The 26,585-nt window shown below is 37.3% G+C and overlaps 3 protein-coding genes and 2 long non-coding RNA genes across 5 annotated transcripts; all 5 read left to right on the top strand.

Moving 5' to 3' along the window:
• The first annotated feature begins 1,722 nt into the window (after positions 1 to 1,722).
• Positions 1,723 to 2,617, top strand: LOC118488810. The gene is made up of 3 exons (XR_004885323.1): positions 1,723 to 1,837; positions 1,914 to 2,006; positions 2,598 to 2,617. It is a non-coding gene; the product is annotated as an uncharacterized LOC118488810 (long non-coding RNA).
• A 1,128-nt stretch (positions 2,618 to 3,745) lies between these two features.
• LOC118488809 lies at positions 3,746 to 4,301 on the top strand. Its single transcript, XR_004885322.1, has 3 exons — positions 3,746 to 3,796; positions 3,881 to 4,120; positions 4,233 to 4,301. It is a non-coding gene; the product is annotated as an uncharacterized LOC118488809 (long non-coding RNA).
• Positions 4,302 to 9,110: 4,809 nt separating this feature from the next.
• LOC110887519 (F-box/kelch-repeat protein At3g06240) lies at positions 9,111 to 9,872 on the top strand. Its single transcript, XM_022135103.1, has one exon. The coding sequence runs from the start codon at positions 9,111 to 9,113 to the stop codon at positions 9,870 to 9,872; it is 762 nt and encodes a 253-aa protein (XP_021990795.1).
• Positions 9,873 to 10,418: 546 nt separating this feature from the next.
• On the top strand, positions 10,419 to 12,845 carry LOC110887529. The gene is made up of 5 exons (XM_022135112.1): positions 10,419 to 10,857; positions 11,007 to 11,611; positions 11,689 to 11,926; positions 12,029 to 12,406; positions 12,463 to 12,845. Exons 1-5 carry the CDS (start codon positions 10,419 to 10,421, stop codon positions 12,843 to 12,845), a joined length of 2,043 nt encoding a protein of 680 aa, XP_021990804.1.
• An 83-nt stretch (positions 12,846 to 12,928) lies between these two features.
• LOC110887538 lies at positions 12,929 to 15,295 on the top strand. The gene has a single exon (XM_022135120.1). The coding sequence runs from the start codon at positions 12,929 to 12,931 to the stop codon at positions 15,293 to 15,295; it is 2,367 nt and encodes a 788-aa protein (XP_021990812.1).
• The last annotated feature ends 11,290 nt before the right edge of the window (positions 15,296 to 26,585 follow it).

The following is a 26,585-nucleotide window of genomic DNA, read 5'->3' as shown; positions in this document are numbered from 1 at the left end:
TAGCAATGCCTTCTTGATTGTCGACAGGTGCTTCTTTTTTCTTGGTGACATCCTTCTCTTAATTTCTTGCTTCTTCTTTCTTGGCGACTCCCTCTTCTTAGTTGTGCTTTGCTGCATTTCTTCCTTCTTTTTTCTCTCCAGCTTCTCTTCTTCATTAAGCTTCCATTATTTTCTCACGATTGATGTTTGTTTTTGACATGAGAAGTGTAGCTCCATACTTCTTTCTTAAAAAAATTAGTTTACTTTTGATTTTTCTTGGCTCGTTTGGGAACCTACAATGCCATTTCTCAGTTGTGACTCCTATATAGGTTTCCATGTGTCTTATTGTGTAAACCCCACAATCTACTTTGTTTCCTCTAACTGCCCAACTAAGATTCAACCGTCTTGGGAAAAGTTGTTGAATTTGTATACGCTTTAGATGATTCACTTCCGTCAAGTATTTGTCAAAAATACTTTTCTACATAGTATAACACAGAATCAATAATTAAATAAATAATATATCGGTAAGAATAATATACATATATGTAGATATACATATATTAATACACATTTACATTCAGAAAAGTTCTAATGTATTGAATACAACTTACGACTTTCAATTGTGTCGACTGGTTAGCAACTGTTTGGTTAACCCACATGTTGTCGATTACTGAACAAGACAAATTCTTTAATTCATAGCAAATAAGGTAAAAGTGTTTATTCTCGAAAATTGGAAAGATGACCACTGTATATTCTGCCAGATTCATTTTCTCTTCTTTCTTTCCCACTACAACAAATAGTTTTTATTTGAAATACTCCAAAGTTTTTGGATCATTATATTTCTGGCCCCGCAACATATAATTAGGCTGTCACACATAAACAAAAACAATAAAAAAAATCATGCTTAATAATATGCAATAACTAAGTAAATAAAAATAAGAAAACAATGCAATTGCTTACAAACAAATCTGTATGTCCAAACAGTCTACAAATCGTTGGGTCGTTTCTTTCGGCTTCTTCATAGTTCAGCTTTGATGTCCAGTAATTAACGATTGATGTAATTATGTATGAGTTTGGTAATAGAACAAGGCGTTCAAAATACATGCACGACATGCCATTACTGTTTTTATATGCATGGTTCCTGTAAGATATAGACAATTTTTGAGTGAACAAATACGTATAATTATATTTTAATTACTATATAATTATACATGTGTTTAACAAATTAAAACCCAACCATGATACATACATTTACGATTTTCTTTCTGATTATACACATATGTATATTTATAACTTTATTTATATGCATAGATTTCTAGGTCTCCTTATTGATTATACACATATGTATATTTATATATCTGTATAATCATATTCATATATGGAGAATCATATCTATACTACTTTATAAAGCATATAGGAAGGATAGAATGGTCTTTTGCCACTTTACAAGTCTTTAAAGCCTATTGTACAAACCTGTTAAGCACAAAGTGTTGAAAACTTGTTTTCAACACCTGATACCCACGCGGATCTTAGCCGGGTTAACTTGACCCGTTTTTAGTTTGATGGATCCAATATAATGTTTCATTCACTCTATCTAACCACAAAATTCGTTTCATCCATCCAGACGCTCCACCTTTCTCTACAAACCCTAACCCTAACCTTCATTTCATCCACCGCTCCTCCACCGCTCCTCCACCGCTCCTCCACCGCTCCTCTATCGTTGACGACACCAGATCCGACACCAGATCCGACACCAGATCTGACACAACATCGATTTCTATGGCTTCTTTCCCGGTGGCTTCAAGATCCGACACTATCTCAGTAGATCCGACACCAGATCTACTGGTTTGACTGTAGGGTACCTTTCTTGTTACCATATCTTATTTATTTATTTATTTTTTTGTTATTTAAATCTTGAATGGGTAATGTTTCAGATCTTCCTTTTGGTTGTGGGTTCGTCAACGATGGTGCTTGTGGGTGGAAGATCTGGCAAGATCTATGGTTTATTTGTAGTAGATCTGTTCTTTGTAAGTAGATTTCTCGGGTTTATTTACAAGTCTAGGGTTTATTTACAAGATTTCTTGATTTTTTGTTTAAATTTATAGAATTTGACTGTGGTTAACGAGGGTTTATTTTTTTTGTTTAAATTTTTTGTTTATTAACGAGGGTTTATTTTTTTGTTTAAATTTTTTGTTTATTTACTAGGGTTTATTTGACTGTGGTTTTTTTGCTAATTAATAGAAATATGATAGAATTTGAGCTTGAATTGTTCTTGCAATATCTATTGTTTGGATATTTTGTCTGTGATTGTTAGGGAGTTCATTAAAAATGTTTTTTAGTTGGACTAGGGTTACTGGTTTAGTTGTTGAAAAGACATGCATAAAAGATTTGGTGGTTAGGTTTAGAAATGATTTAACTATTTTGTGGTTGAAAGTAACTGGTAATTTATTATATGAATAATGAACTTTGGATCAGGTTTATATGTGTATGAAGATGGAATGTTTTCACTAATATTGTAGTGATTCATGATCAGAAAGGTTTGATTGTTGTGATATTATATCATTTAATGTAAGTTGTTTTTGTATTAATGAATTGTTATTCGTTTTATGTATTTGTAGGAGTTCCACACTATCTATTGGGTACAATTAGCCCCATGGTTTAGTTTAGTGCAAAGGATTTGCGATTCCTGTGAGTTATTCTGCTCTGTGTATATACATAAAGCATGTATTTGTTAATTGATTATTAATTTTGTGGTTACATTGAGATTTTATAATTCTAATTGCTTGTATCTGATTTGAGATCATTGAAGATGAGGAAAATCAACCTAGGCCCAGGACAGTGGAAACAACTGAACCGGAAAAAAGGCTAAATCTGCTTCATTTTTGAAAAATTAGTGCAGAGATACTAAGGTATGCAATTATATCAAATCCTTTTAAACCTTATTAAAAATGTGAAGTTTTCATTAGTTGTACCAATATTGCATGATCTTAATATTTCTAAGCAATCATAACAGGTGACATAAAGTCCCATTACCTAATTATATCATATTTCGCCTGAAGGTTTTACGGGACGCGAGAGCATGTTCAGGTGTGTTCTAAGAAATATTTTATAACATGGATCAGTTTGGTTTTCATATGGATTGTTACTTTACACATGTTTTATAATTGTTTTTTCGTATTTTTAACCAGTTTGCATTCCGCATTGAAAGTTAATACAAAAAGCATCGGCCTGTTTTAATATGAATGGGCGTTGGTGTAAGTTCGAGAGTTAAACGATGATGATCAGTAGCTGTTATGGAAGTTTCATCAAAAATTTCGGGTCGTAGTCAAACTGATCAATTATGTCAACAGTGTCTGGTCAACATTTGAGTCTGGTCAACTGGGTCCACACGAGTCGGTTACGAGATCATGGGAATGTATAAGGGCGCCAATAAATTATTTAAAATTACGTATCTGTTTTGGGTTTGGGGCATTGGTGCTGAGTTTTTTCCTAAAATGGTGTAGTTGGAAAAATTATTTACCTAAATGGGTACTTTGAAAATTATTTATCAAAATGGGTTTTTTTTTAAACTAATTTTTTCTCACTCCTAATCTTTTTGGATAAAATAATTTCTTTTCAAAAATATGTTATTTAACATGAGTTAAAGGAAAATTTATAGTTCAATTAAAAAACAATTCGTGTGACTTTGAAAAAATTATTTGAATGTTATTTAAATTATTTATTAATATTTATATTTATTTGAATGTTATCTATGAGGGACATGGTTGACCGGAGACGTCAAGATTCGTTAACGAGAATCTGTTTGCTAATCTCAAGAGTAAGTTCGGTTAAACGGTTTCAAGAATTCGATTCGATTGTGCAAGTGTGAAACTTTATAAAGTATTTGTTTATTTTGGTTCAGGATTTGCGTCTGAGGATCAAGATATGTCTGCGAATGTTATCAAGATATGAGTTTCTTTCGGTTGTAAGAGAACAATGGCGGATATGCCCGCAAATAGCGTCTGTGGGGACGTGCTGTTCGGTTGTAAGAGAACAATTGCGAATGCTGGAGATTTGAGAGTGGTGTTAGGGAGAGCTGATCGAGAATGCAGGCGGTGAACGGTTAAAAAGCCAGAAGTCGAAGGTTACCGAAATTCAAAATGTAAGTACAATACATTACTCGAAAGGTTGATGTTGTTCAAGGTCAGCAACAGTTTATATTTACATAATTCTTTATGTCAGTTCAGTTTACGATCTGTTTATCGTATTTTCAGGTGCTGATTTGGCAAATTTGGTAAACGTGGCGGCTCTCAAGGTGGCAATGGACGGTGCAAAATCGGTAAACATGTTTAAATTATTTATTAATATTTATATTTACTTTAACTATTTTTGAAGAACGTTGTTTTTATTCTTTCTCATATAATTTTTGAACTTACAGAACAATTTTTTCATAAATCTTTGTTAGTTGTCGTTTTATAATTTCACACATATCATTCAATTTAGGGGTGTTCAGCGGGTCAAGTTTTCGACACGAAACATACTCAACCAAAAAAGTTTTTGACATAAAATACATATCAATAAGTCAAATAAAAAAATGGGTCAATCTATGAACCTGTCGGGCTGACATGAAACTTACCAGTTAGCTAAACATGTTCATAAGTTCACCTGAAATTAAACCTGTTTATACTAAACCGAACTCACGAATTTTGTGTGAAGTGTGTCTCACGGATAACATTTAAACTAATTTTTTCTCACTCCTAATCTTTTTGGATAAAATAATTTCTTTTCAAAAATATGTTATTTAACATGAGTTAAAGGAAAATTTGTAGTTCAATTAAAAAACAATTCGTGTGACTTTGAAAGAATGTTATTTAAATTATTTATTAATAATTATATTTATTTGAATGTTATCTATGAGGGACATGGTGGACCGGAGACGTCAAGATTCGTTAACGAGAATCTGTTTGCTAATCTCAAGAGTAAGTTCGGTTAAACGGTTTCAAGAATTCGATTCGATTATGCAAGTGTGAAACTTTATAAAGTATTTGTTTATTTTGGTTCAGGATTTGCGTCTGAGGATCAAGATATGTTTGCGAATGTTATCAAGATATGAGTTTCTTTCGGTTGTAAGAGAACAATGGCGGATATGCCCGCAAATAGCGTCTGTGGGGACGTGCTGTTTGATTGTAAAAGAACAATTGCGAATGCTGGAGATTTGAGAGTGGTGTTAGGGAGAGCTGATCGAGAATGCAGGCGGTGAACGGTTAAAAAGCCAGAAGTCGAAGGTTACCGAAATTCAAAATGTAAGTACAATACATTACTCGAAAGGTTAATGTTGTTCAAGGTCAGCAACAGTTTATATTTACATAATTCTTTATGTCAGTTCAGTTTACGATCTGTTTATCGTATTTTCAGGTGCTGATTTGGCAAATTTGGTAAACGTGGCGGCTCTCAAGGTGGCAATGGACGGTGCAAAATCGGTAAACATGTTTAAATTATTTATTAATATTTATATTTACTTTAACTATTTTTGAAAAACGTCATTATTTTTGAACTTACAGAACAATTTTTTCATAAATCTTTGTTAGTTGTCGTTTTATAATTTCACACATATCATTCAATTTAAGGGTGTTCAGCGGGTCAAGTTTTCGATACGAAACATACTCAACCAAAAAAGTTTTTGACATAAAATACATATCAATAAGTCAAATAAAAAAATGGGTCAATCTATGAACCTGTCGGGCTGACATGAAACTTACCAGTTAGCTAAACATGTTCATAAGTTCACCTGAAATTAAACCTGTTTATACTAAACCGAACTCACGAATTTTGTGTGAAGTGTGTCTCACGGATAACATTTAAACTAATTTTTTCTCACTCCTAATCTTTTTGGATAAAATAATTTCTTTTCAAAAATATGTTATTTAACATGAGTTAAAGGAAAATTTGTAGTTCAATTAAATTATTTATTAATATTTTTATTTAATTGAAAGGGTTAAAATCCTGTCAAAATTTTATCGGTTAAAGGTTCATTGTTTTATCGGTTAAAATCCTGCCTCTTTGCATATATCCCCTTATTTAACTAAACCTGTTCTAAAGTCACTAAACACAAATAAGAAGTCCAAGCTGGGCATCACATGGCACCACAGATTCCCCTTTTCAAAAGAAATTACAACACTTATTATATCTTTTTAAATATATAATATGTAAAGTTTAATCTAACATCCAACTTTATAAAAGTGTCTCACTAAGATTATTTATATATATATATGAAAAGTTAACAACTTAGAATTAAGAAAACAGGAAATGCAACACTGTACTATAAATAAATTTAATTGTAAAATGTTGGTAATATAATACAATTGGTGGGGTGTTATGTAACTATATATGTGCATCAATATTTAAGTGTGTATACAACGTAACAACTAGAATATTTTTTACACAAGAATAAATATAGACATTCCTCTAATACCTTCAAATTTTCAATAACTAAACTAAATGCATATTTGTTCAATGGTAATGTATTCAATTGCATGCATATAGTTATTTCTACAAGATGTGTTTACTGACATTTATAATTCATGCCATTACCAATCAGCAATCAACATAATAGAATGAACAAAAGGTCATTTTAAGACCCAACAATCTGTTTCAAATAGTATCACAAAGAGCGTTAACTGTTAGTATCAAAAGGTCATTCTCAACTGTTATCAAAATCGCGGAATCGAAAAGGACTACTAACGAGGAACAGTTGTCTGATGGCTGTCATCTAAAACCAAATAAACCGATTGAACCTGAAATCATAAACGCCGACAGAGAGAATAGAGGATTAATGAAATCAACACTTGCTTCCATTTCTTTTGGTCAAAAAAATATAAATCCAATAAACATTTGACTTAACTTTGATGTTAAAAATGTTACAATAAAAAATTTTGTTTTTAAGTTTACACAATCCTTGTGTTTCAGTTTACTTTCATGTTAATTTTTAACATGGTAAGAAAATTGATCTTTATATCCAATAAAAATTGTATGTTTGAGTTTACACAATCCTTTTTTTTATATTTAATCAAACTATTTTTATTTGCTTTAAAATTGATCTTTATATACAATCAAAATTGTATTTTTCAGTTTATAAATCACTCCAAACAAATATCAATTGAGAGGTATGGGTGGTGGTTATCCAATTCCCATTGAACCACAAGGATCAACAAACCCACCTCTGGTGTCAAACCCACCTCCGGTGTCAAACCCACCTCCTGTGTCAAACCCACCTCCGGTGCCAAACCCTCATCCGGTGACAAACTTTGAACACGATGATCCATTTGGTTGGAGGAATGAAGAGTTGAATTGGGTGTATGACTATACATTCGCTCAACTACAATTTGGTGGACTACAAATTGAGGAGGGGCATCATCGTCCGGTGGCAAACACTCCTATACTGCCTATGCATCCTCCACCTTCAAACCCCCCTTATGTGGAAAACCACAGTCAAACACAAGAACTACCGAGCTGGGCTGAATGGTACGAAACTGACCCTGGGGCGGTTTACGAACCACCATTGGATGAAGAAATGGTTTGGGAACCTTAGAACAACTTTTACATTTCCTGTAGTTTTTTTTTCTCGAATTAGTTTGAATCTTAATTATGTAAGTTTTAATTATGTATTACTTTAAATTTAAATTTGTTGTTGTTTAATTTTAATCATGTTTTAGTTTAAATTTAAGTTTCTGGAGTTTTTATTTTTTTAGTTAACTAACATTAAACACTTAATAGGATATGTCTGATCATTTTTCCGTTGAAGAATTTTCATCATTGACAAATGATAGAGCATGGTATAATATAATCTTTGTTAAGGTGGAGTTTATTTGGCATGACGTCGATGAAAAGAGATTAGTGGTTATTTTTCTTGATCAACACGTAAGAACATTATTTTAATTTACTTTGTGTTATACGAGTAAGCGTTTTTCCACCACTAAATTTCTTTTCTTTTTAGAGACAAAAAATTGTTGCGTTCGTACCACAACATTTGATACACGTCTATAATGACGCGGCATTGATGGGTGGTTTTTTTTTTCCTTAAATCATTTCCAAATTGAGAATCTCAAATATCATGAGTACCCAAAGTACCAGAATTACGTGTTAGTTTGGTCCGAGAAAAAAATTGTCATCAACGAATATACAAAGCTTTCTTCACTTATGCTTACGATTCCAATGGGTGCTTCTTTATATCCATTGGTCCCTTCCATTATAGAATTGAAGCATGACAGGAGACCTCAAAAAATTATTGTTGGTACATATCCGACACTCTATCTATATTTTTTTATTAAATATATAAAAGTTTATATATGTATGTATAATATAGTGTATACGATTTGGCTGATTTTGTTATAGATGTGGTTGGGAGAATAATAGAAGGCAAACGTGATCGATGTTGTTTTGAACTTTCTCTTCGAGATAAGACGTAAGTTATTATTTATTATTAACATATTACAAACATAATATTTACATTATATGTAAGAAAATATTATTATTAGCAGAACGTTAATCCAAAATCGTAATATACAGTGGTCACACAATACAAATGTTTTTGTCCGCCCTGAAGCCTTCCGATGTTATACATACCATTCGAGCCGTGCAACAAAAGTCTATCATATATGTATCGCGTGTCAAGTTGGTTCATCTACCAGATAGTATGTTATGCTTTACACATGAACATTCTAAAAATTAGTTAGATTTAATGGCTCATGTAATTTAATAAAAGTTATATTTTATTTGTTATTTCAGTTAATATTTTGAAGTCTACGGAGTTGAGTACGATTACGTACGAACCAGATATGGTCGAGGCACGGGATATTTAAATTATGGATCGTTATCCAAGTTTGTGTTTAAGTTAGAAACATTTGGTGTTGTTATATGTTTAGTTGTCGAATATTAAAGTCTCTCTTGATGTTTCGTGTTTTGCTTTTTTTTCCCCTCATATTGAAGTAATTGTAGAAGTATATTTTACTTTGTCTAATCTTATAATATGATATTACAAGTATGTTATATTACTTGCTTTACAAGTAATGGTTACACCTATTTTTCACCAAACTATAATCTTCTTAGATTGGACAACTAAATAATCATTATCTGTGTTAAACGAAGGTATAACCATGGCTGACCTTCCTGTTCATACAATCGTGTTTGAGATATTAACGAGGGTGCCAGCGAAGGATGTAGGTCATTCTAAGAGTGTATGTAAGCAATGGTACGTGTTACTGTCAACACAAGATTTCGTAAGGATACATTGTTCTCGCTCATTAGTTTCATCTAACCAGAGAGTTCTACTAATTGACGACCTAACATGCTCTGTTCATCCGATCATCTTTCAATCCAATGACTATGGGCCAAGCTCCATAGTTACATTTCCATTCCATCACCATAATAATGATGTCTCAATACTTTCACATTTGAACGGATTGTTGTGTGTTTGCTTGAATCATATATACGAGCTGCTTCTTTGGAATCCAACAACTACTGCTTTCAAGCATTTGTCAACCCCTGATTCTCATGGATTCTATATAAATAACCTTGATGCCATTGGTTTGTACGTTGACGCTGACGATGATTACAAGGTCTTGCATATAAAGCGTAGGAGTGGTGTACTTGGTGTCTATGTTTATTCTAGGGAAGTAGACTCTTGGAGAAATATTCCTTTCATAACAAGACAAGAGTACCTAAGCCCTCATTTCAATTGGTCAGCTGGCACATTTTGTGGTGGTACTCTATATTTCACTGTTTGCGAATGTTGGAATGGAGGTACGAATGTGGTGATTTGTTTTGATGTTAATTCGGAGCAATTCAAGGAGATAAGCTTTCCACCCGTTCCTTCTACAGGAATGGTTCAAGGTGTTTTAGTGAATGTAAAAAAATGAGCTTCACATGTTTGCTAGCACTGGCATGTTTGAGATGACAATTGACCTATGGACGCTACAAGGGGATTACTGGATTAAGGTCTTATCATGTCCTCCGATCCCCCCGATATCATTGTCATTGTGGTGCGATATAACACATTATGTGACAAATGGTAATTGGTTTGTGATGACTAAATTAGGGAAGTTGTTTACAATTGAAATGGATATGAAGCCCTTCGAATGTTTTTATCCCGTTACTTGGTTTCGAGGTTTTAAGGGTGCGGTGTTTGTGGAGACCATTGTTTCACCAAGTATTTAGTTTGGCTTTCACTTAATGTTATCATTATGTATGTCAATATTTTAAGGATTTGTGTTTTTTTCTCTAAGTCATTATATTCGGCTTAAGTCATGTATTTTAATGTTATCATTATGTATTTCAATGTTATCATTCAGTTTGTTTTTCTCTAAGTCCTGTGTTTGAATGTTGTAATGATTTGAGAATTTCATCATCTATGATAACTCTCTTTTATTTAATTTGCAAGGTATTTGTCACTTTGTCAATTTACAATGACTAATGGACAACCAAACCATCGTAATCATGCTTCTAGCTCGAGCGGATCTACTAAAGCTGAAAAACGAAAAGAGTATCACAAAAGATACTGTGCTGCACGCAAAGAAAATAACAAAGTATCTAAATTTGGGAGTGGTGATGCCTCCCAAAGTGCTTCATCAATATCTTTAATGAGTAATAGGTCAACAGAAAGGACGCCATTAAGAAGTTTACAAACTAATATTACTCAATTTACACAAACAACAAATGAGAACGCCTCAAGTGTTTCTACTATAAAACGCAAGGAGTACAATAAAGGATGTTCTAATACACGAAACGATAATGGAATGCGTATTTCAAATGGCAGTCAAGTCAACCAAACCCCGATAGATGATGTTACGCCGACAACCACATTCCCATCTGTAATTGACGTAGTCAGGCATAGAACATCACGAGGTTTCTATTTATTTAACAATGATTTCTTTTTTTTCGAACTCGACATCTTTTACAACCTTCATTACTTAATACACCGATTTTTTAGGTATTCGAATTCATCCGCGTACTTTATTACCCCAATTTGCTGAAGTAATAACCTTCCTTCCAAGATGGGAGCGTGCAAGATGATCCTTATAATTTTGTTTACAATGGTGTACCTGGAGTGCATCGTGTTTTAAAGGAACGAGGTGCATGTCCTAATTGTGGAGCAAAACGATTTCAGTATGAATTTGATACCTTTTGTTGTATGAGTGGGAAAACTGTGTTAGCAAACTTAGAAATTCCAGAGGAATTGTACCGACTTTTCACGTCTCAAGATGAAATTGGAGATATGTTTAGGCAAAACATCCGTGCTTATAACACCAATTTTTCTTTTGCCTCAATGGGTGTGACATTGGATGATACATTGAACAATATGAGAGACGGCGTATATACTTTTCGTGCACATAAAGGAATATATCACAGAATCGACCAATTAGTTCCGAGGGATGGGACCCCTAGGTACTTGCAGTTGTATTTTTACGATCCTGATACTGAGTTAGATCATCTTGATCGGCGTATTACTCAGATTTTAACACGTGTTCTTTCTACAAACCCATATGTCGATACATTTAGAAGACTTGCGGAACTAGGACCTCTGGACAACTATAGAGTCACTTTGAATACTTCGGTTGAACTTGACCAAAGGGTGTACAACCGACCAACGACATCGGAGGTATATATAATATTATATTAATTGCAATTATTTAATTGTATTGCTTATTTTACTTACACTAGTTCACAATTATATAGGTTGCTGGTATTTGGGTTGAAGGTAATGACAATATCACTTCGTATAAACGAAGTATTGTTGTGTACGGTAGGTCTGAATATAGTCAAACTATTCAGCCGTACTTCAGCTGTTACGATCCATTGTTGTATCCTATATTTTTTCCTAATGGTGAGTCGGGTTGGCATGGTAACATACCACGTCACGGAGTATCAATCAATGAGGTTCGCAACAATGACAACATCGAAGGAGAAATGGAAGGTACCAACAATTTGTTATCCTTTTTAAGTGAAGATCATAAAAATAGCGTAATGCGTTTTATTTTTATTAACTGTTTGTTTTTAATACATCTTCATCGTTCAGAGGCAAACACACGAAGTGGTAGAACAACCGTGGCTATGCGAGAGTACTACTGTTACAAGTTCCAGATTCGATCTACCGATAATTTGCTTTTGTTCGGTGGTAGGCTGCTACAGCAGTTTGTGGTTGATGTTTACATCAAAATTGAGACGTCATGCTTAGAATTTTGTGAGAGAAACCAGGCTAAGATTCGGGCCGAATTGTACCAAGGTATTGTGGATTGCGTCAATACTGGTGAGGTTCATGCAAACAGAGTCGGGAAAAGAATTGTGTTGCCTGCATCTTTCATCGGGGGGCCTCGCGACATGCGACGTCGGTTTCTAGACGCGATGACGTTAGTTCAAGATGACGGCAAGCCTGATATATTCCTTACAATGACATGTAACCTAAGTGGCCTGAGATATGTGATAACTTACATGTTGGTCAAACTGCTACAGATCGTCCAGACCTTGTTTCAATAGTGTTCCGGGCTAAATTAGAAGATCTTAAGGATCAACTCTTCAAGAAACATGTCCTCGGGGAAGTTAAGGCATACGTCTATGTCATTGAATTTCAAAAGCGGGGTTTGCCGCACGCACATTTTCTCCTAATCATGTACCCGCAACACAAGATCAATAACGCGGACCATTATGATAAGGTTGTGTGTGCTGAAATTCCTAACAAACTAACACATCCCAGATTGCATGAGATGGTTGTCAAGCACATGATTCACGGTCCTTGCGGCAATTTACGATCAAGCAGTCCTTGTATGCAGGGTGATCCTAAAATTTGTCGTTTTCACTATCCTAGACAATTTAACGAAGGAGAGACACCGGGATAGAAGTGGACCTACGAGGACAAACACTTGATAATAGATGGGTGGTCCCATATAACCCAAGGCTTTTGATGATGTTTAACTGCCACATGAATGTTGAAGTTTGCTCAAGTATAAAATCTGTGAAATATCTTTTCAAATATGTTTATAAAGGACATGACAAACAGGTTATTCAAGTCGATCAAAGTGAGCCAGGGGTTGTTATTAATGAGATAAAAAGATTTCAAGATGCACGCTACATATCGCCCCCAGAGGCTATGTGGCTCATTTTTTCCTTTTCTCTTTCTCAAATCTTTCCTGTTGTTCTAGCCTTACAACTTCATCTCCCAAATAATCAGATGGTTAGATTTAGAGATGATGAGTTGATGCCTAATATTGTTGATAGGGAAAGGGATAAGAGAACCATGCTAACAGCATTTTTTGAGATAAATAGAAACGATGAAACAGCAAGGGTACATTTGTATAAAGATTTTCCAAAACACTTTACGTGGAATGGAAGCACACGCCGTTGGAGTCGTCGTTTCGGTAAAAAACAAAGAGGTCGTATCGTTTCCGCTAATCCAGCCGAAGGAGAAAGGTATTACTTACGCCTACTTTTGTCAAATGTCAGAGGGCCTACTTCTTTTGAACATCTTTGCACAGTTAATGGTCAACAGTGTGCGACATTTCGGAAAGCAGCTCTTGAGTTAGGCTTAATAGAAGACGATGAATATCTATCACAATGTCTCGAAGAAGCCTCTACGTTTCAGTTTCCCAATGCTCTTAGAAGGTTATTTGCGACCATAATGATTTTTTGCCAACCTGGAGATATTCGAAAGTTATGGAATGACCACTTTGATTCACTGTCTGAAGATCATCGGTTACACTGTCAAAGTATAGAACGAGTTCAAAATATGGTTCTTACCGAAATTAGTGTCTTGGTACAATCCATGGGTAAAAATTTCAATGAGTTCGACCTTCCTAAGATAACAGACGATGTTAACTTACAAGATGCAGGTTATCGTGAGTTACAAGAAGAGTATGGGATTGTTTTGGAACCTGAACACTTGAGTGCCAAAGATTCACTTAATCCGGACCAAAAAAACGTGTTTGATGAGATCATGATGCATGTTGATAATGATCTTCCAGGCGTGTTCTTTATTGATGGTCCAGGTGGAACTGGAAAAACATTTTTGTACATTGCCTTGCTAACTGAAATTCGGTCACGTGGTCTTATTGCCCTCGCAACAGCTTCATCAGGTGCAGCGGCTAATAATATGCCAGGAGGTAGAACGGCTCACTCGAGATTCAAGATTCCTCTTAATCTTGAAAATAATTCAATGTGCAATATCAAAAAACAGAGTGGGGCCGCTAAACTGATTCGGTCTGCCAAAATAATCATATGGGATGAAGCGTCGATGGCTAAACGACAGGCGATAGAGGCAGTCAATCGTACATTCCAAGACATTATAGGTGTTAGTCTCCCATTTGGTGGAAAGATAATGGTTATGGGAGGTGACTTCAGACAAGTGTTGCCGGTTATTAAACGTGGCACTCGAGCACAGATTGTAGACTCCAGCGTACGAATGTCACCTCTTTGGTCTTTGACTAAGAAGATGCGGTTGACCATAAATATGAGAGCGCTAAAAGATCCATGGTTTTCTAAATTTCTTTTAAGAGTCGGCGATGGAACTAAAGAACCAATCGAAGGAAACTATATCCGCATACCCGATGACATGACAATTCAGTGCAACAACAGAGAAAACGCTATAAAAGAATTGATCCATGCCATCTTTCCATCAATTGAAGATAATGTATATTCTTCAGATTATATAACCTCTAGAGCAATATTGTCCACTAAAAATGATAGTGTTGACGAGATTAATAATCAAATGATTGAAATTTTTCAAGGGGAGGAAAAAGTTTATTACAGTTTTGATGAAGCTGAAGACGATCAGCGCAACTTCTATCCGGTCGAGTTCTTAAACTCGCTAAATGTTAGTGGTTTGCCGCCTCATAAGCTTCGTTTAAAAATTGGATGCCCAATAATATTGTTACGTAATATCGATCCATCACATGGCCTGTGTAATGGCACGCGATTGATATGTAAGGGTTTCATGCGAAATGTTATTGATGCGGAAATTGCAGTCGGTCAACATGCCTGCAAAAGAGTTTTTTTGCCAAGAATCCCTCTAACCCTTTCTGAAGATGACATGTTCCCATTCAAGCTGAAAAGAAAACAATTTCCAATTCGACTTAGCTTTTCCATGACGATTAATAAAGCTCAAGGTCAAACAATTCTGAACGTTGGTATTTATCTTCCGGATTCTGTATTTTCACATGGACAACTTTATGTCGCGTTATCAAGAGGGATTTCAAGACAAAGTACGAAGGTATTGGTATATCTCGCCAAAGAATTCAAACAAAGCGGAGTTTACACATCAAATGTTGTCTACCAGGAAGTGTTGCATGATTAATTAATCGCATCCGAATAAAAAAGAAGGTAAGTTAGTAGATTTTGTGCCTTATTTGCTTCCAGAAATTACCTTTTAATTACTATTTTAAACCACCTGTAGGCGTCTAACATTTTTTTTATGTGTCGAAATCTGGTACAGTAGAGGAGAAGGTACAAGAAAGTCATAAGCGAACGGATGTATTGGTAAAACAGGAAGAGATACAAGACTCCCCGCATGGTGTTTTTATTGTTTTGTCCAGCTACTTGACTGTTTTGAACTCTTCTTGTTTTTAATTACATCTACTTCCTTGTTTTGTACTATTCTTGTAGAAGATCACCAAATAATCGACAAACTAACAGAAAAACCAGTGCCATTGTATCACGAATAAGAAAACTAACTTAAGTACTATACAATATTTCATGAGACGACGGATAAACTAACGGTAAACAATTATACTATTGTAAATTTCCACTCCCGCCGCATCGCGCGGGTAAGTGACTAGTACATATATATATATATATATATATAACATACATATGTGTATAACCATATATATATGTGAAATCATATACATTTCAAGGTTTTCTTTCTGAGTATACGCATATGTATATTTATATATGTGTGAAAATACTAGATTAGTTAATTTATATATGGTTATACATATGTGTATAAACTTATACATATATGTAAAAATACTAGATTAGTTGTTTACACATACCCAAAACTTTTCGTAACTTCCAGTTTTTCACAATCCAACTTAACAGCTTCTTCTAGTTCTCCCTTTCTTCTTTGGTTAAATCCATATTCAATTCAAATGATTAATATACAATCAAAGTTTCATATATATATTTTTTGAAATAAATTTTCAGCATTTATAAACATACTTTTCATCTTTATCAAACAGATTTTTACTAGTGATCTTTGTGTTGATTTCGTTTCTGCATGTATAAAATTGTTGCATTAGTTAAAAAGGACAAGATGCATGTCAAGAGCATATTAGAGTGTACTAAAACTAACTCATCTACATATGCATATTCCAATATGTATTCCCAAATCTTCTTTTCTTCACTTGTAAGAGCATTGTCCATATTCACAACTCTTTCTAAAAATGAGGATTTGCCAAATTTAGAAAGTTTGGGCTCCCTCTTTGCCATCTCAACTTCATCAGTTTCTTTTTGTCCCTCTTTTTGTTCAACTTCATGATTTCTGTTCAAATCACTTTCTTCTTCATCAATTTTTTTTTCAACTTCATGTTTTGGAGTTGTTGGTGATTCTTGGGAAATTAATTTAAACGTTGGCATGTGTACCAAATGGGTTGTTTGCTTCTCGTTTGGATTAGCACACACCTCTCCTTTATCAACACGATCACATAATTCAATAGCATCTATAATGTTCATGTTCACGTATCTTTCACTTAGCAATCTATAATTATACTTAGTACCTTCTCGATCAAAATCACTAAGGGGGTGTTTGTTTTTTGTAAGAAGTACTTCCTGCCCTCTTATGTCTGTGCCGCGCAGACCACGCGCAGACCTTTAGGTCTGCAGAAAGGTCTGCAGCGTGTTTGTTTTTTGGAAGAGATTTCACTAAAAAAGCTCTTCTAAAGGTCTTCCTCACGCAGATGTGGACTTACATCTTCACACCTCTTCCAAACCTCTTCTTCCTCTTTCAAAACACATCTAACAAAAACCCTAGCTTTTCTTCTTCACAGCCGACCCCCACATCTTCTTCTCCAAAACACAACCCTAGCACCCTTCTCCATAGCGTCACCTCCATTATCATAAATCACCGTCTCCACCACCGGTGAACACCGCCGCCGCAGGACAACCATGTTCTCAGCTTTCGCCTCCTCTCCTAGCTCTCCGTAAGTAATACTACAATCTGCCATTAATAGAGAATACAGCTACTACAATCATAAATCGAAACAACTTATTATTATTTATCTAACTTGTTTCACTCATTTCTTGCATCTCCATCCACTACATTCGATGCTTTAAGAACAGGCCGGGCATAGAGGAAGAATAGAATAACTTCACTATTTCCAACACAATCGAAATCGTAAGTTTTTCTCCCCATTTCTTCATCAAACCACAATTTTAATCGCATATGTTCCATATCTTCTGGGTTTCTTTAATTCTTCAAGAAATCACCACTAATGGGTTTAAAGTTTTTCATAAAACAAACGTGACTGTAATTTGGGGGTTGTCAACTAGTGTTTGTTTTCTATTTTAATCAGTGTTCTCTCACATGAATTCGTACATTTGAATTACCAGTTCGATTGAAACTAGTTCCTTGTTCACATATGAGGTGGTTAATTTCGGCAAATCTTTGCTTTGTTAAGTTAAAAACAAACAGTCTTCTTTTTGAAGACTGCAGAGGTTTGGTCCACCTCTTCAGCTGCAGATGTCTGCAGATGTGGTCCGCAGACTGCAGACGTTTTACCTCTGAAAAAACAAACAGCACCTAAATCATGTATCACCAACATATATTTTACTAATATATATAAATTTACATCGAATTTTTTGAAACCCATATATCACACTTATCATCATGTACATAATCCATTTTTTTCACATAAAATCACAAGTTCACAATTTCGACTTAATCACAAGTAACAAAACATATTCATCACACTAACCACATATTCATCATGGAAACAATTACATTCATTAAATAAATATATTTACCAACTTAGGCATGTGAGTATATATAATCACACAACAGTCTACAAAATTATCTTTTTTAATGCACATGTACCGTATAGCCGTATTTCGACTTTTCGCGACTTATTATCTACCATATTTATTGTAAGACTTTAAAACTTATATTTTTCAACAAAAATAAGTTTTAAGTCTAGAATACATAAAATTATATAAATGTCCACAGTTTTACCGTTTTCAAGTAAACTTACTGGATAATCTTTATTCGACTTTCTAGGTTTTGTGATTCAACAACTTCTACATTAAGATTTTGAAAATACAAGTTTTATATCAAAAATATGTTCTAAGTCCAGAATGTATAAAATTTTATTAAAAACATCAAAGACTTGGGTTTTGATGTAAATAATGTTTTTCACATGAAATGATAGATTTTTCGATAACTATACTTATATGTTTAGACTTTTTAGTGTACGAAAGTAATGTTTTTGGATACCAAATCACCAAGTGTTGTTTTTTAAGACAATAATGCAACCATTTATCAGAAAATTACATGCAAGTCATAAAATCACTAAAACTTAGCACATTTTCAGCAATTTCACATTCATGAACATACCAACCTTACCATGTTTAAGGTGTCATCAAACCTATTATTCCATATCGTAAAAACAATCAATTTAAGGTGTGTGTAATCTATTGTAAACACAAAAAATAATAAACACATCAAATTTGTCATTTATCATGTGTTGTCATATTCATCATTGTATGTTATCAAAATACCTATTTAGACTTGTATACAATCTGTTGTAAAAACCAAAAATAACATCATGCAATAATTTTCACCAATACAAGTACATTTCATGTTTTTTACACATTAAACTTATCAATCTTATCATCTATCATGTGTTTCAGGCATATTCAAACAATTTCAATCATTAAAAAGTTACCGGGTTATCACCAACACGTCTGTTTCGGATATTAATATCACTACGCGATGTGACAAATATTTTTCATTTATCAATGCAAACCCATGCATCTTATTAGACTTTGCTAGACTTTTATATACTTAATTTTATCATTATTAAGTCTAATGTATGTGACAACTCGAACTTTAGACTTGCCTTGATGTAACGTTACGTGTCTACGTGATACCATGATTTAATGAATGTTTTATTATTATGTGCATATGTGTATGTATTGCATGGTATGTATGTATGTTGTGAATGTACACGAACCGAATACACGAGCCCTTTGGGCCACACCTTGTTCACGGATCCTTAAAAGTAACCGGGTGGGCTCGGCCCACTCCCACTATGCACAAAAAGAACAAAACACTTAGGGACTTGGTTCTTTTCTCAATTGTTACAATTCACATCACACACACACAACCCTAAGAGCTTTCATTCTCTCTCTCGGCTTCCCTTAGAACCGGACGGCAGCCATCACCCGAAGCCACCCATCTCGAGCAATCTAGCCTCTCGGTTTTCTGGTTAGTAATCCTTGAATGATTGTTGTGTTTTGATAACATGTTTTTATGTGGTGATCTGGGGTTATCATGCTAGTAAATCTATGTTGTGGATCATGCTTGTAAAAGAATGCGGAACATGTAAACTAAGTTGTTTAGTATAAGATTTTGGATGATTAAGGATTCCGGGAATCCATGGTTGGTATGATTGCTTGTTGTTAATTCGATCTAGGGCCGAATACATGTTACTGAAATTATAGTTTCCGGTTATATGTAGTGTTGTTATATTCGTTGTTACTGCTTGGCCAGGATGAAGGGTTGCATGATAGTCGTTGATTTAGGTAATCGGATGATCCGGTCGATTTTCCTATGATTGTTCCTGACAATTGTTCTTGATGATGATTATGAACATGTTGAATATGTTATGAAATTGATAAATGTTGGTAATTGATCTGATAATTGCCATGATTGATCTGTTATTGAAACTGCCAAATCTGTTTGCTGGAATTACGGGATTTTGTTAAATGAAATAAGGAAACTGTTATAATCCGTTACATGATCGGTTGCGACACACTGTTGCGAGTCGAAACCCATAGTCTCGACTCGAGACCACAAGCAGCATAACCCGAAACCGTGGTTGCGAGTCCCGTTGCGACTCGAAACCACAACACTCGCACACAAACAGCACAAGCCGAGACCACGGTTGCGAGTCCCGTTGCGACTCGTAACTGGACCATGATGAACCGTGACCACCTGTTGCGACTCGAGATCCTCGTTGCGACTCGAGATCCTCGTTGCGACTCGAGACCATGCACGTGCACATAATTGGACTTGCACACTGACACGAGCCCAACTAATTGGGCCGGATAATTGGACTTGTTTACATCTCTGCTAATTGGACTGCTTATGTTAATTGGGTCGAGACCTTTATGTTGGACCTCTTATAAATTGGGCCGGGTATAGTTCGGGCTTAGGCATTTGAATCGTACAAGTGGTGTACTTAACGTGCTGACTGTTTACGTGCATACGTGTTTGTTTTGATGTATACGTGCATTACTTGAACCGAACTTGACTTATGTGGTAACCCTGTTAGGACGTGGCTGACCACTGTTAGTTCAAGAACTTTCCCTCTCTCTCTTTGTGTATCTGCCGAGCAACCCAAGGTGAGTTCACACAGCCAAGGCATGGGGTTCCCAGGGTGGGAATGGGATTGAATGAAATATACGTACATACTTAGTTAACGGAATTTTAATGATATGAGTCCTCAGGGTGAGGATGGTGAATGATAAGATACGGCTAGACTAGTATACCTACTTGAACAGATCTTCGCACACACGCCAAGGGTTGGCTGCGATAATTATGACTGATCTTCGCACACATGCTTCGGGGAAGCTGCGAACTATAGAAACCAAATCTTCGCAAGGAATGCCAGGGTGGCCGCGATACAAATATACATAGTCTAGGATATTTGGGAGTATTAACCCAAATCTTCGCATACATGCCGAAAGGGCCCGCGATGCAAACCAATACTATACATGAACAATGAACGAATTAATACGATGCATGATTAGATGAACGAACGCAATGCTTGCTATACTATTCTATTACTGAACTTACTGTGAACTCGCTCAACTAGTTGTTGACTCTCTGCTGCATGCCTTGCAGGACCTTAGGTACATTATGGAGCTTGCACAGGGAGGAGCGGGTCGTTGTGGGCAAAGGATCGTGAATGCTATTTCAACACTTATGATGATTCATACATTAATATTATTGTTTGGGTTACTTAAATGCTTCCGCTATACTTAACTATAATTCAATATGATTGGTGGTTAAGATCCTGGTCAGTCACGCCTCCAAGCGGTGATACTCCGCGTGTGGATTTTGGGGGTGTGACAGATTGGTATCAGAGCCATTGGTTATAGAGAACTTGGTTTTAATATGGGAAGAACGTTTTTATTAAAACCAGACTATAACCAGAACAGTGCTCTCAACGATCCACAACGACGCTTCGCTCCACGTGCAAGACTCGACATCCTAGGTAATAAGGTTTATGTTTATTGCCTGTTTGCTAGAACTGCTTAGAACTTTGCTCGCATTACGCTTAGATACACATGATGCTATTACATGAGAATACCTACGTGCTTACACTTTTCTGTCATCGCCCTACTCGCGAACCACTCTCATTTACGTTACTTTTACTATGAAGATCATGTCTGGACGAATTAACATGACACAAGCCCAGCTAGAGGCTCTCGTCCAAGCTCAAGTTGCTGCGGCACTTGCAGCTGCTCAAGCAGGTCAACACGCGCAGCAACCTGTCTGCACTTTCAAGAACTTTATGGACTGTCATCCAAGTACCTTCAGCGGCACGGAGGGAGCGGTTGGACTCCTCCATTGGTTAGAAAGGCTCGAAACTGACTTCGAGGTGTATGATTGCCCTGAGTCTCGTAGAGTTAAGTTTGCTGCTAGGACACTCGAAGGTGCTGCATTAACCTGGTGGGAAGCACAGGTTCAGATGTTAGGGCTGGCAGCTGCTAATGCCACTCCCTGGAACGAGTTCAAGGACCTAATTAAGGAAGAGTTTTGCAGTCAAGAGGACATCCACAAACTAGAGGAAGAGTTCCTCAACCTACAGATGGTGGGGTCTGAAATTGAAGCTTATACGAGGAGATCAAACGAGTTAGCCACATTTTGTCCTACTATGGTAGATCCTCCCACCAAACGCATCGAACTGTATCTCAAGGGTCTAGTGCCCGAAATTCAGAGTCAAATGACCACAGCTAACCTTGGCACCATCCAGCAAGTCGCTCGACTGGCTCATCGTCTCACCGACCAGGCTGTAGAACAGAACAAACTACCAAAACGTGCTAAGACTGATACAGCATGCCCTTCTGGAGATAACAAACGCAAGTGGGATGAAAACCTGAGCACGAGATTAATTTTGGTCCAGCCTCTGACGCAGAAACAGGAGATGGATGACCACCATTGGTCCAGATATCAGTTTTCTAGTAATCATGGGCAGAAAAGATATCGAGGAATTCATCCATGGTGCAACATTTGTAACAGGCACCACAGCGGACGGTGTCGCAAGGAGCGATGTCAGAGATGTCTCAAGATTGGACATGAAGCTAAGGATTGTCGAAACTCACGTCCTGTAAGCCAGGAACAACGACAACAACAGCCTCAAGCCTCACAGGCTCAGTGGCAGCAGCAAAGTTTTAGGGAATGTTTTCAGTATGGTACAAAAGATCACTATGAGAGACAATACCCACAATCGAATTGGAACCAGAATCAGAACCACGATCATGGAAGCAGGGACGACAACGGGGATAGCGTCGGGGAAAGCAATGGAAAACATGACGCCGGGGCCGCGTGTGCATGATTGGTCAAGGAGACGCTGTGGAAGATATTTGGACTTATAACTCGTTTTGGGATTTTCATTATTATGTCTCAGTTACTCAAACAAAGTTTGGTTTGAACATCAATCGTATTGGGTTTTATGAATTATTTTAACTACTATACTTTATGTTTGATATGATGGATGGTTTGATATTAACGAACGCGCCTGCCGTATTTATTGGGCCTTATGAACAGGGTGTGCAAACCCTACCTAGACGAGTTCGTCATAGTATTCGTGAAGTCCACTTCTTAGGCCACGTAGTGATCAAGGAAGGGATCCATGTCGATCCATCCAAGGTAGACTCGATCAGAAACTGACCTGCACCACGTACTACAGACGGTTTACCAAGGATTTCTCGAAGATTGCTCAGCCGCTTACGCTACTGACACAGAAGAGTGTCACCTACCGTTGGGGAGATTACCAGGAGACTGCTTTTCAGCACCTAAAGGATAGACTTCGCAGTGCACCTATCCTCTCTCTGCCAGAGGGCACAGATGACTTCGTGGTTTATTGTGATGCATCCATTCGGGGACTTGGATGTGTGTTAATGCAGCGCGATAAAGTTATTACCTACGCCTCTCGTCAACTAAAGATTCACGAACGGAACTACACGACGCACGATTTAGAGCTGGGAGCTGATGTGTTCGCTCTTAAGATATGGCGACACTACCTGTACGGTACCAGGTGCACGATTTACACCGATCACAGGAGTCTCGAGCATATCCTTAAGCAGAAGGATTGAGCATGCATCAACGACGATGGGTTGAACTACTTAGCGACTATGAATGCGCCCTCAAGTACCATCCAGGCAAAGCCAATGTTGTGGCTGACGCTCTTAGTCGAAAGGACACCTTACCGAAGCGCGTGCGAGCGCTACAGCTTACGATTCAGTCTAGCCTTCCTGCACAGATACGAAATGCTCAGGTAGAAGCATTGAAGCCCGAAAACGTCAAGGCTGAAGCCTTACGCGGCTCTCGACAACGATTAGGAACAGAAGGCAGATGGCGCCTACTATGTAACGGGGCGTATTTGGGCCCCACTTTATGACGGTCTACGCGAACTTGTAATGGATGAAGCTCACAAGTCTCGCTACTCGGTACATCCAGGGTCGGATAAAATGCACCACGACATTAGCACTACTTACTGGTGGCCTAGTATGAAGGCCCACATCGCTACGTACGTTGGAAAATGCTTGACCTGTGCGAGAGTCAAGGTCGAATTTCAGAAACCAGCTGGCCTACTTCAGCAGCCTAAGATACCTCAGTGGAAATGGGAAGAAATTTCCATGAATTTCGTTACAGGCCTACCTAGATCCCAGCGTGGGAACGATATGATATGGGTGATCGTGGATCGACTCACTAAGTCTGCACACTTCCTACCTATAAAGGAAACGGATAAGTTCTCCGCTCTCGCAGACGTCTACCTTAAAGAAGTTGTTTCGAGGCACGGGGTGCCCACCTTCACCATTTCGGATCGCGATGCACGATTCACTTCAGAGCTATGACAAGCGATGCACAAATCTTTCGGCTCACGACTAGACATGAGCACAGCTTATCACCCTCAGACGGATGGGCAGTCTGAGCGTACGACCCAAACACTTGAAGACATGCTTAGGGCATGCGTTATCGATTTCGGCAACGGCTGGGAAAAGCATCTCCCTTTGGTGGAGTTTTCGTATAATAACAGTTATCACACCAGCATCCAAGCCGCTCCATTCGAGGCATTGTACGGGCGTAAATGCCGGTCACCTCTCTGTTGGGCAGAGGTGGGGGATAGTCAAATTACGGGTCCAGAGATCGTAGTGGACGCCACAGAAAAGATTGCACAGATACGACAGCGCATGGCGGCAGCACGCGACCGTCAGAAATCCTACGCGGATAAGCGTAGAAAGCCTTTGGAATGTCAGGTCGGGGACCGGGTTTTATTAAAAGTTTCACCCTGGAAGGGTGTAGTTCGTTTTGGCAAACGGGGCAAGCTGAATCCGCGGTATGTCGGACCATTCGAGATCATAGAACGCATAGGCAGGGTAGCCTATAGATTGAACGTACCAGCTGAACTCGGGGCAGTTCACAAGGTCTTTCATGTGTCGAACCTAAAGGAGTGCCTATCAGATGAAAACCTCATCATTCCTTTCAAAGAACTCACTATCGACGAGCGGTTGCAGTTCGTCGAGAAACCAGTTGAAATCACGGACCGGGATGTGAAGGTCCTCAAAAGCAAGGGAATCCCTCTTGTTCGAGTTCGTTGGAACCCCAAACGTGGCCCAGAGTACACCTGGGAACGTGATGCGTGTTAGTGTATATATGTTTTTAGATGTTTATTTAAGCCCTTTTTACACTTTTAGCCAAGTTTTAAATTTATAAAACACGATATTTACTAACACTAAGCACACATATGGGCAAGTGCACCCATCGTGGACGTAGTATAGTGTTGGTAAGATACCGAGGTCGTCCAAGGACACAAGAGCTTTTAATACCGGTTTATCCTCAACATCTAATCAAATCAAAAAGTTAGAAAAATGTTTTAAACTAAGAAAAATAAAAACTAACTAAATGCTGAAAAAGAAAATAAAATAAAAACAGATAGACAAGATGAATCACTTGGATCCGACACGTGTATTAGTATAACCTTTGATTATTTTCGCACTTTTGCACTTGTTTAAGAGATTATCTTAGTTATTGTAGTAGGCCCCTCTTTTGAAGGCGACGTTACCCTCAACCCAGTAGTTTGAGTCAGCAAGGATACAATCCTAAAGGGTCGGATTATTGAAAGATAATGAATTAAGTTATTAATGCAAATTATGGTAGGCCCCGCTTTTGGCGGTGACGTTACCCTCGGCTAAGTAGTCTGAGTCAGCAGGGATACAGTCCTAAATAGCCGGGTTATAGTATTAATAGTAGTTAGCTTATGAGGGGGTCAAAGAGTTTGGATCCCCGCCATCCAATACCTATGGGCATTGAAGGAGATTCTACTAAATTTGACCCAGGTCCCAAGCAGGACCTCTAAACGCTGAACAAGGGCAAGACCTTTACCAAACCGTTCCCTTAACCCCCGACCAGGTAGCCAACATACCTCCATATAGACCGTGGAGATATGAATGGTGAAAATCTTTTATTTTATATAGACAGTAAAATAATGCCAAGACACCACGGACAAACGATAAGGAAAGATCACCTTCAACATAAGTAACTAGTTATTAAAGTCATTAATACAAAACCAAATAAAAAGTGCAAAAGATTAAAAATAAAAAGTATTATACTAAACACTTGTCTTCACCAAGTGATGTAAGAGACTTAGGCAAACATGGCCTTGATTGTCAAGAACTCTTACGATCAATCTTGGATCCCGAGACGACTCACACACTCTATGATGGACAATGGATGATGGTGGTGGATGATGGTGTTATGGTGATGATGGGTGGTGGATGAAGTGTGAGAGAGGTGGTGTGCCAAGGGATGAGAGAGAATGAAACCAAGCTCCTCTATTTATAGGCTGAACAGAACGCTGGACACGGCCCCGTGTCCGCTGGACACGGCCCCGTGCCCGTCTGACATTCTCTCTCTTCATTAATTGTAATTGCGAATTACAATTAATGCGCCTGCTGTACTTTCAACACGCCCCCGTGTCCGCTGGGCACGGCCCCGTGGTGAGCAATGGAAGCTTCTACTGGTTTGTCTTTTCTGCTGCTTCCTGGGCACGCCCCCGTGTTCACTGGACACGGGGCGTGTTCAGACTTCTGTTCTCTTCTCTTTGTCTTGGGAGGTGCCGTTGAGGGTCCGGGCAGTTTAC

The sequence above is a fragment of the Helianthus annuus genome, chromosome 2, assembly GCF_002127325.2.
Source record: "Helianthus annuus cultivar XRQ/B chromosome 2, HanXRQr2.0-SUNRISE, whole genome shotgun sequence".
Lineage (NCBI taxonomy): Eukaryota > Viridiplantae > Streptophyta > Magnoliopsida > Asterales > Asteraceae > Helianthus > Helianthus annuus.
This window is presented reverse-complemented; position numbering and strand designations above follow the sequence as displayed.

Bases quoted from the DNA above. Each gene is read 5' to 3' on its own strand.
- LOC110887519 (XM_022135103.1), top strand. From the start codon at position 9,111: ATGGCTGACCTTCCTGTTCATACAATCGTGTTTGAGATATTAACGAGG.
- LOC110887529 (XM_022135112.1), top strand. From the start codon at position 10,419: ATGACTAATGGACAACCAAACCATCGTAATCATGCTTCTAGCTCGAGC. The intron at 11,927-12,028 runs GTACCAACAATT...TTCATCGTTCAG, and splicing joins CATCGAAGGAGAAATGGAAG to AGGCAAACACACGAAGTGGT. The intron at 12,407-12,462 runs GTAACCTAAGTG...AAACTGCTACAG, and splicing joins TATATTCCTTACAATGACAT to ATCGTCCAGACCTTGTTTCA.
- LOC110887538 (XM_022135120.1), top strand. From the start codon at position 12,929: ATGAATGTTGAAGTTTGCTCAAGTATAAAATCTGTGAAATATCTTTTC.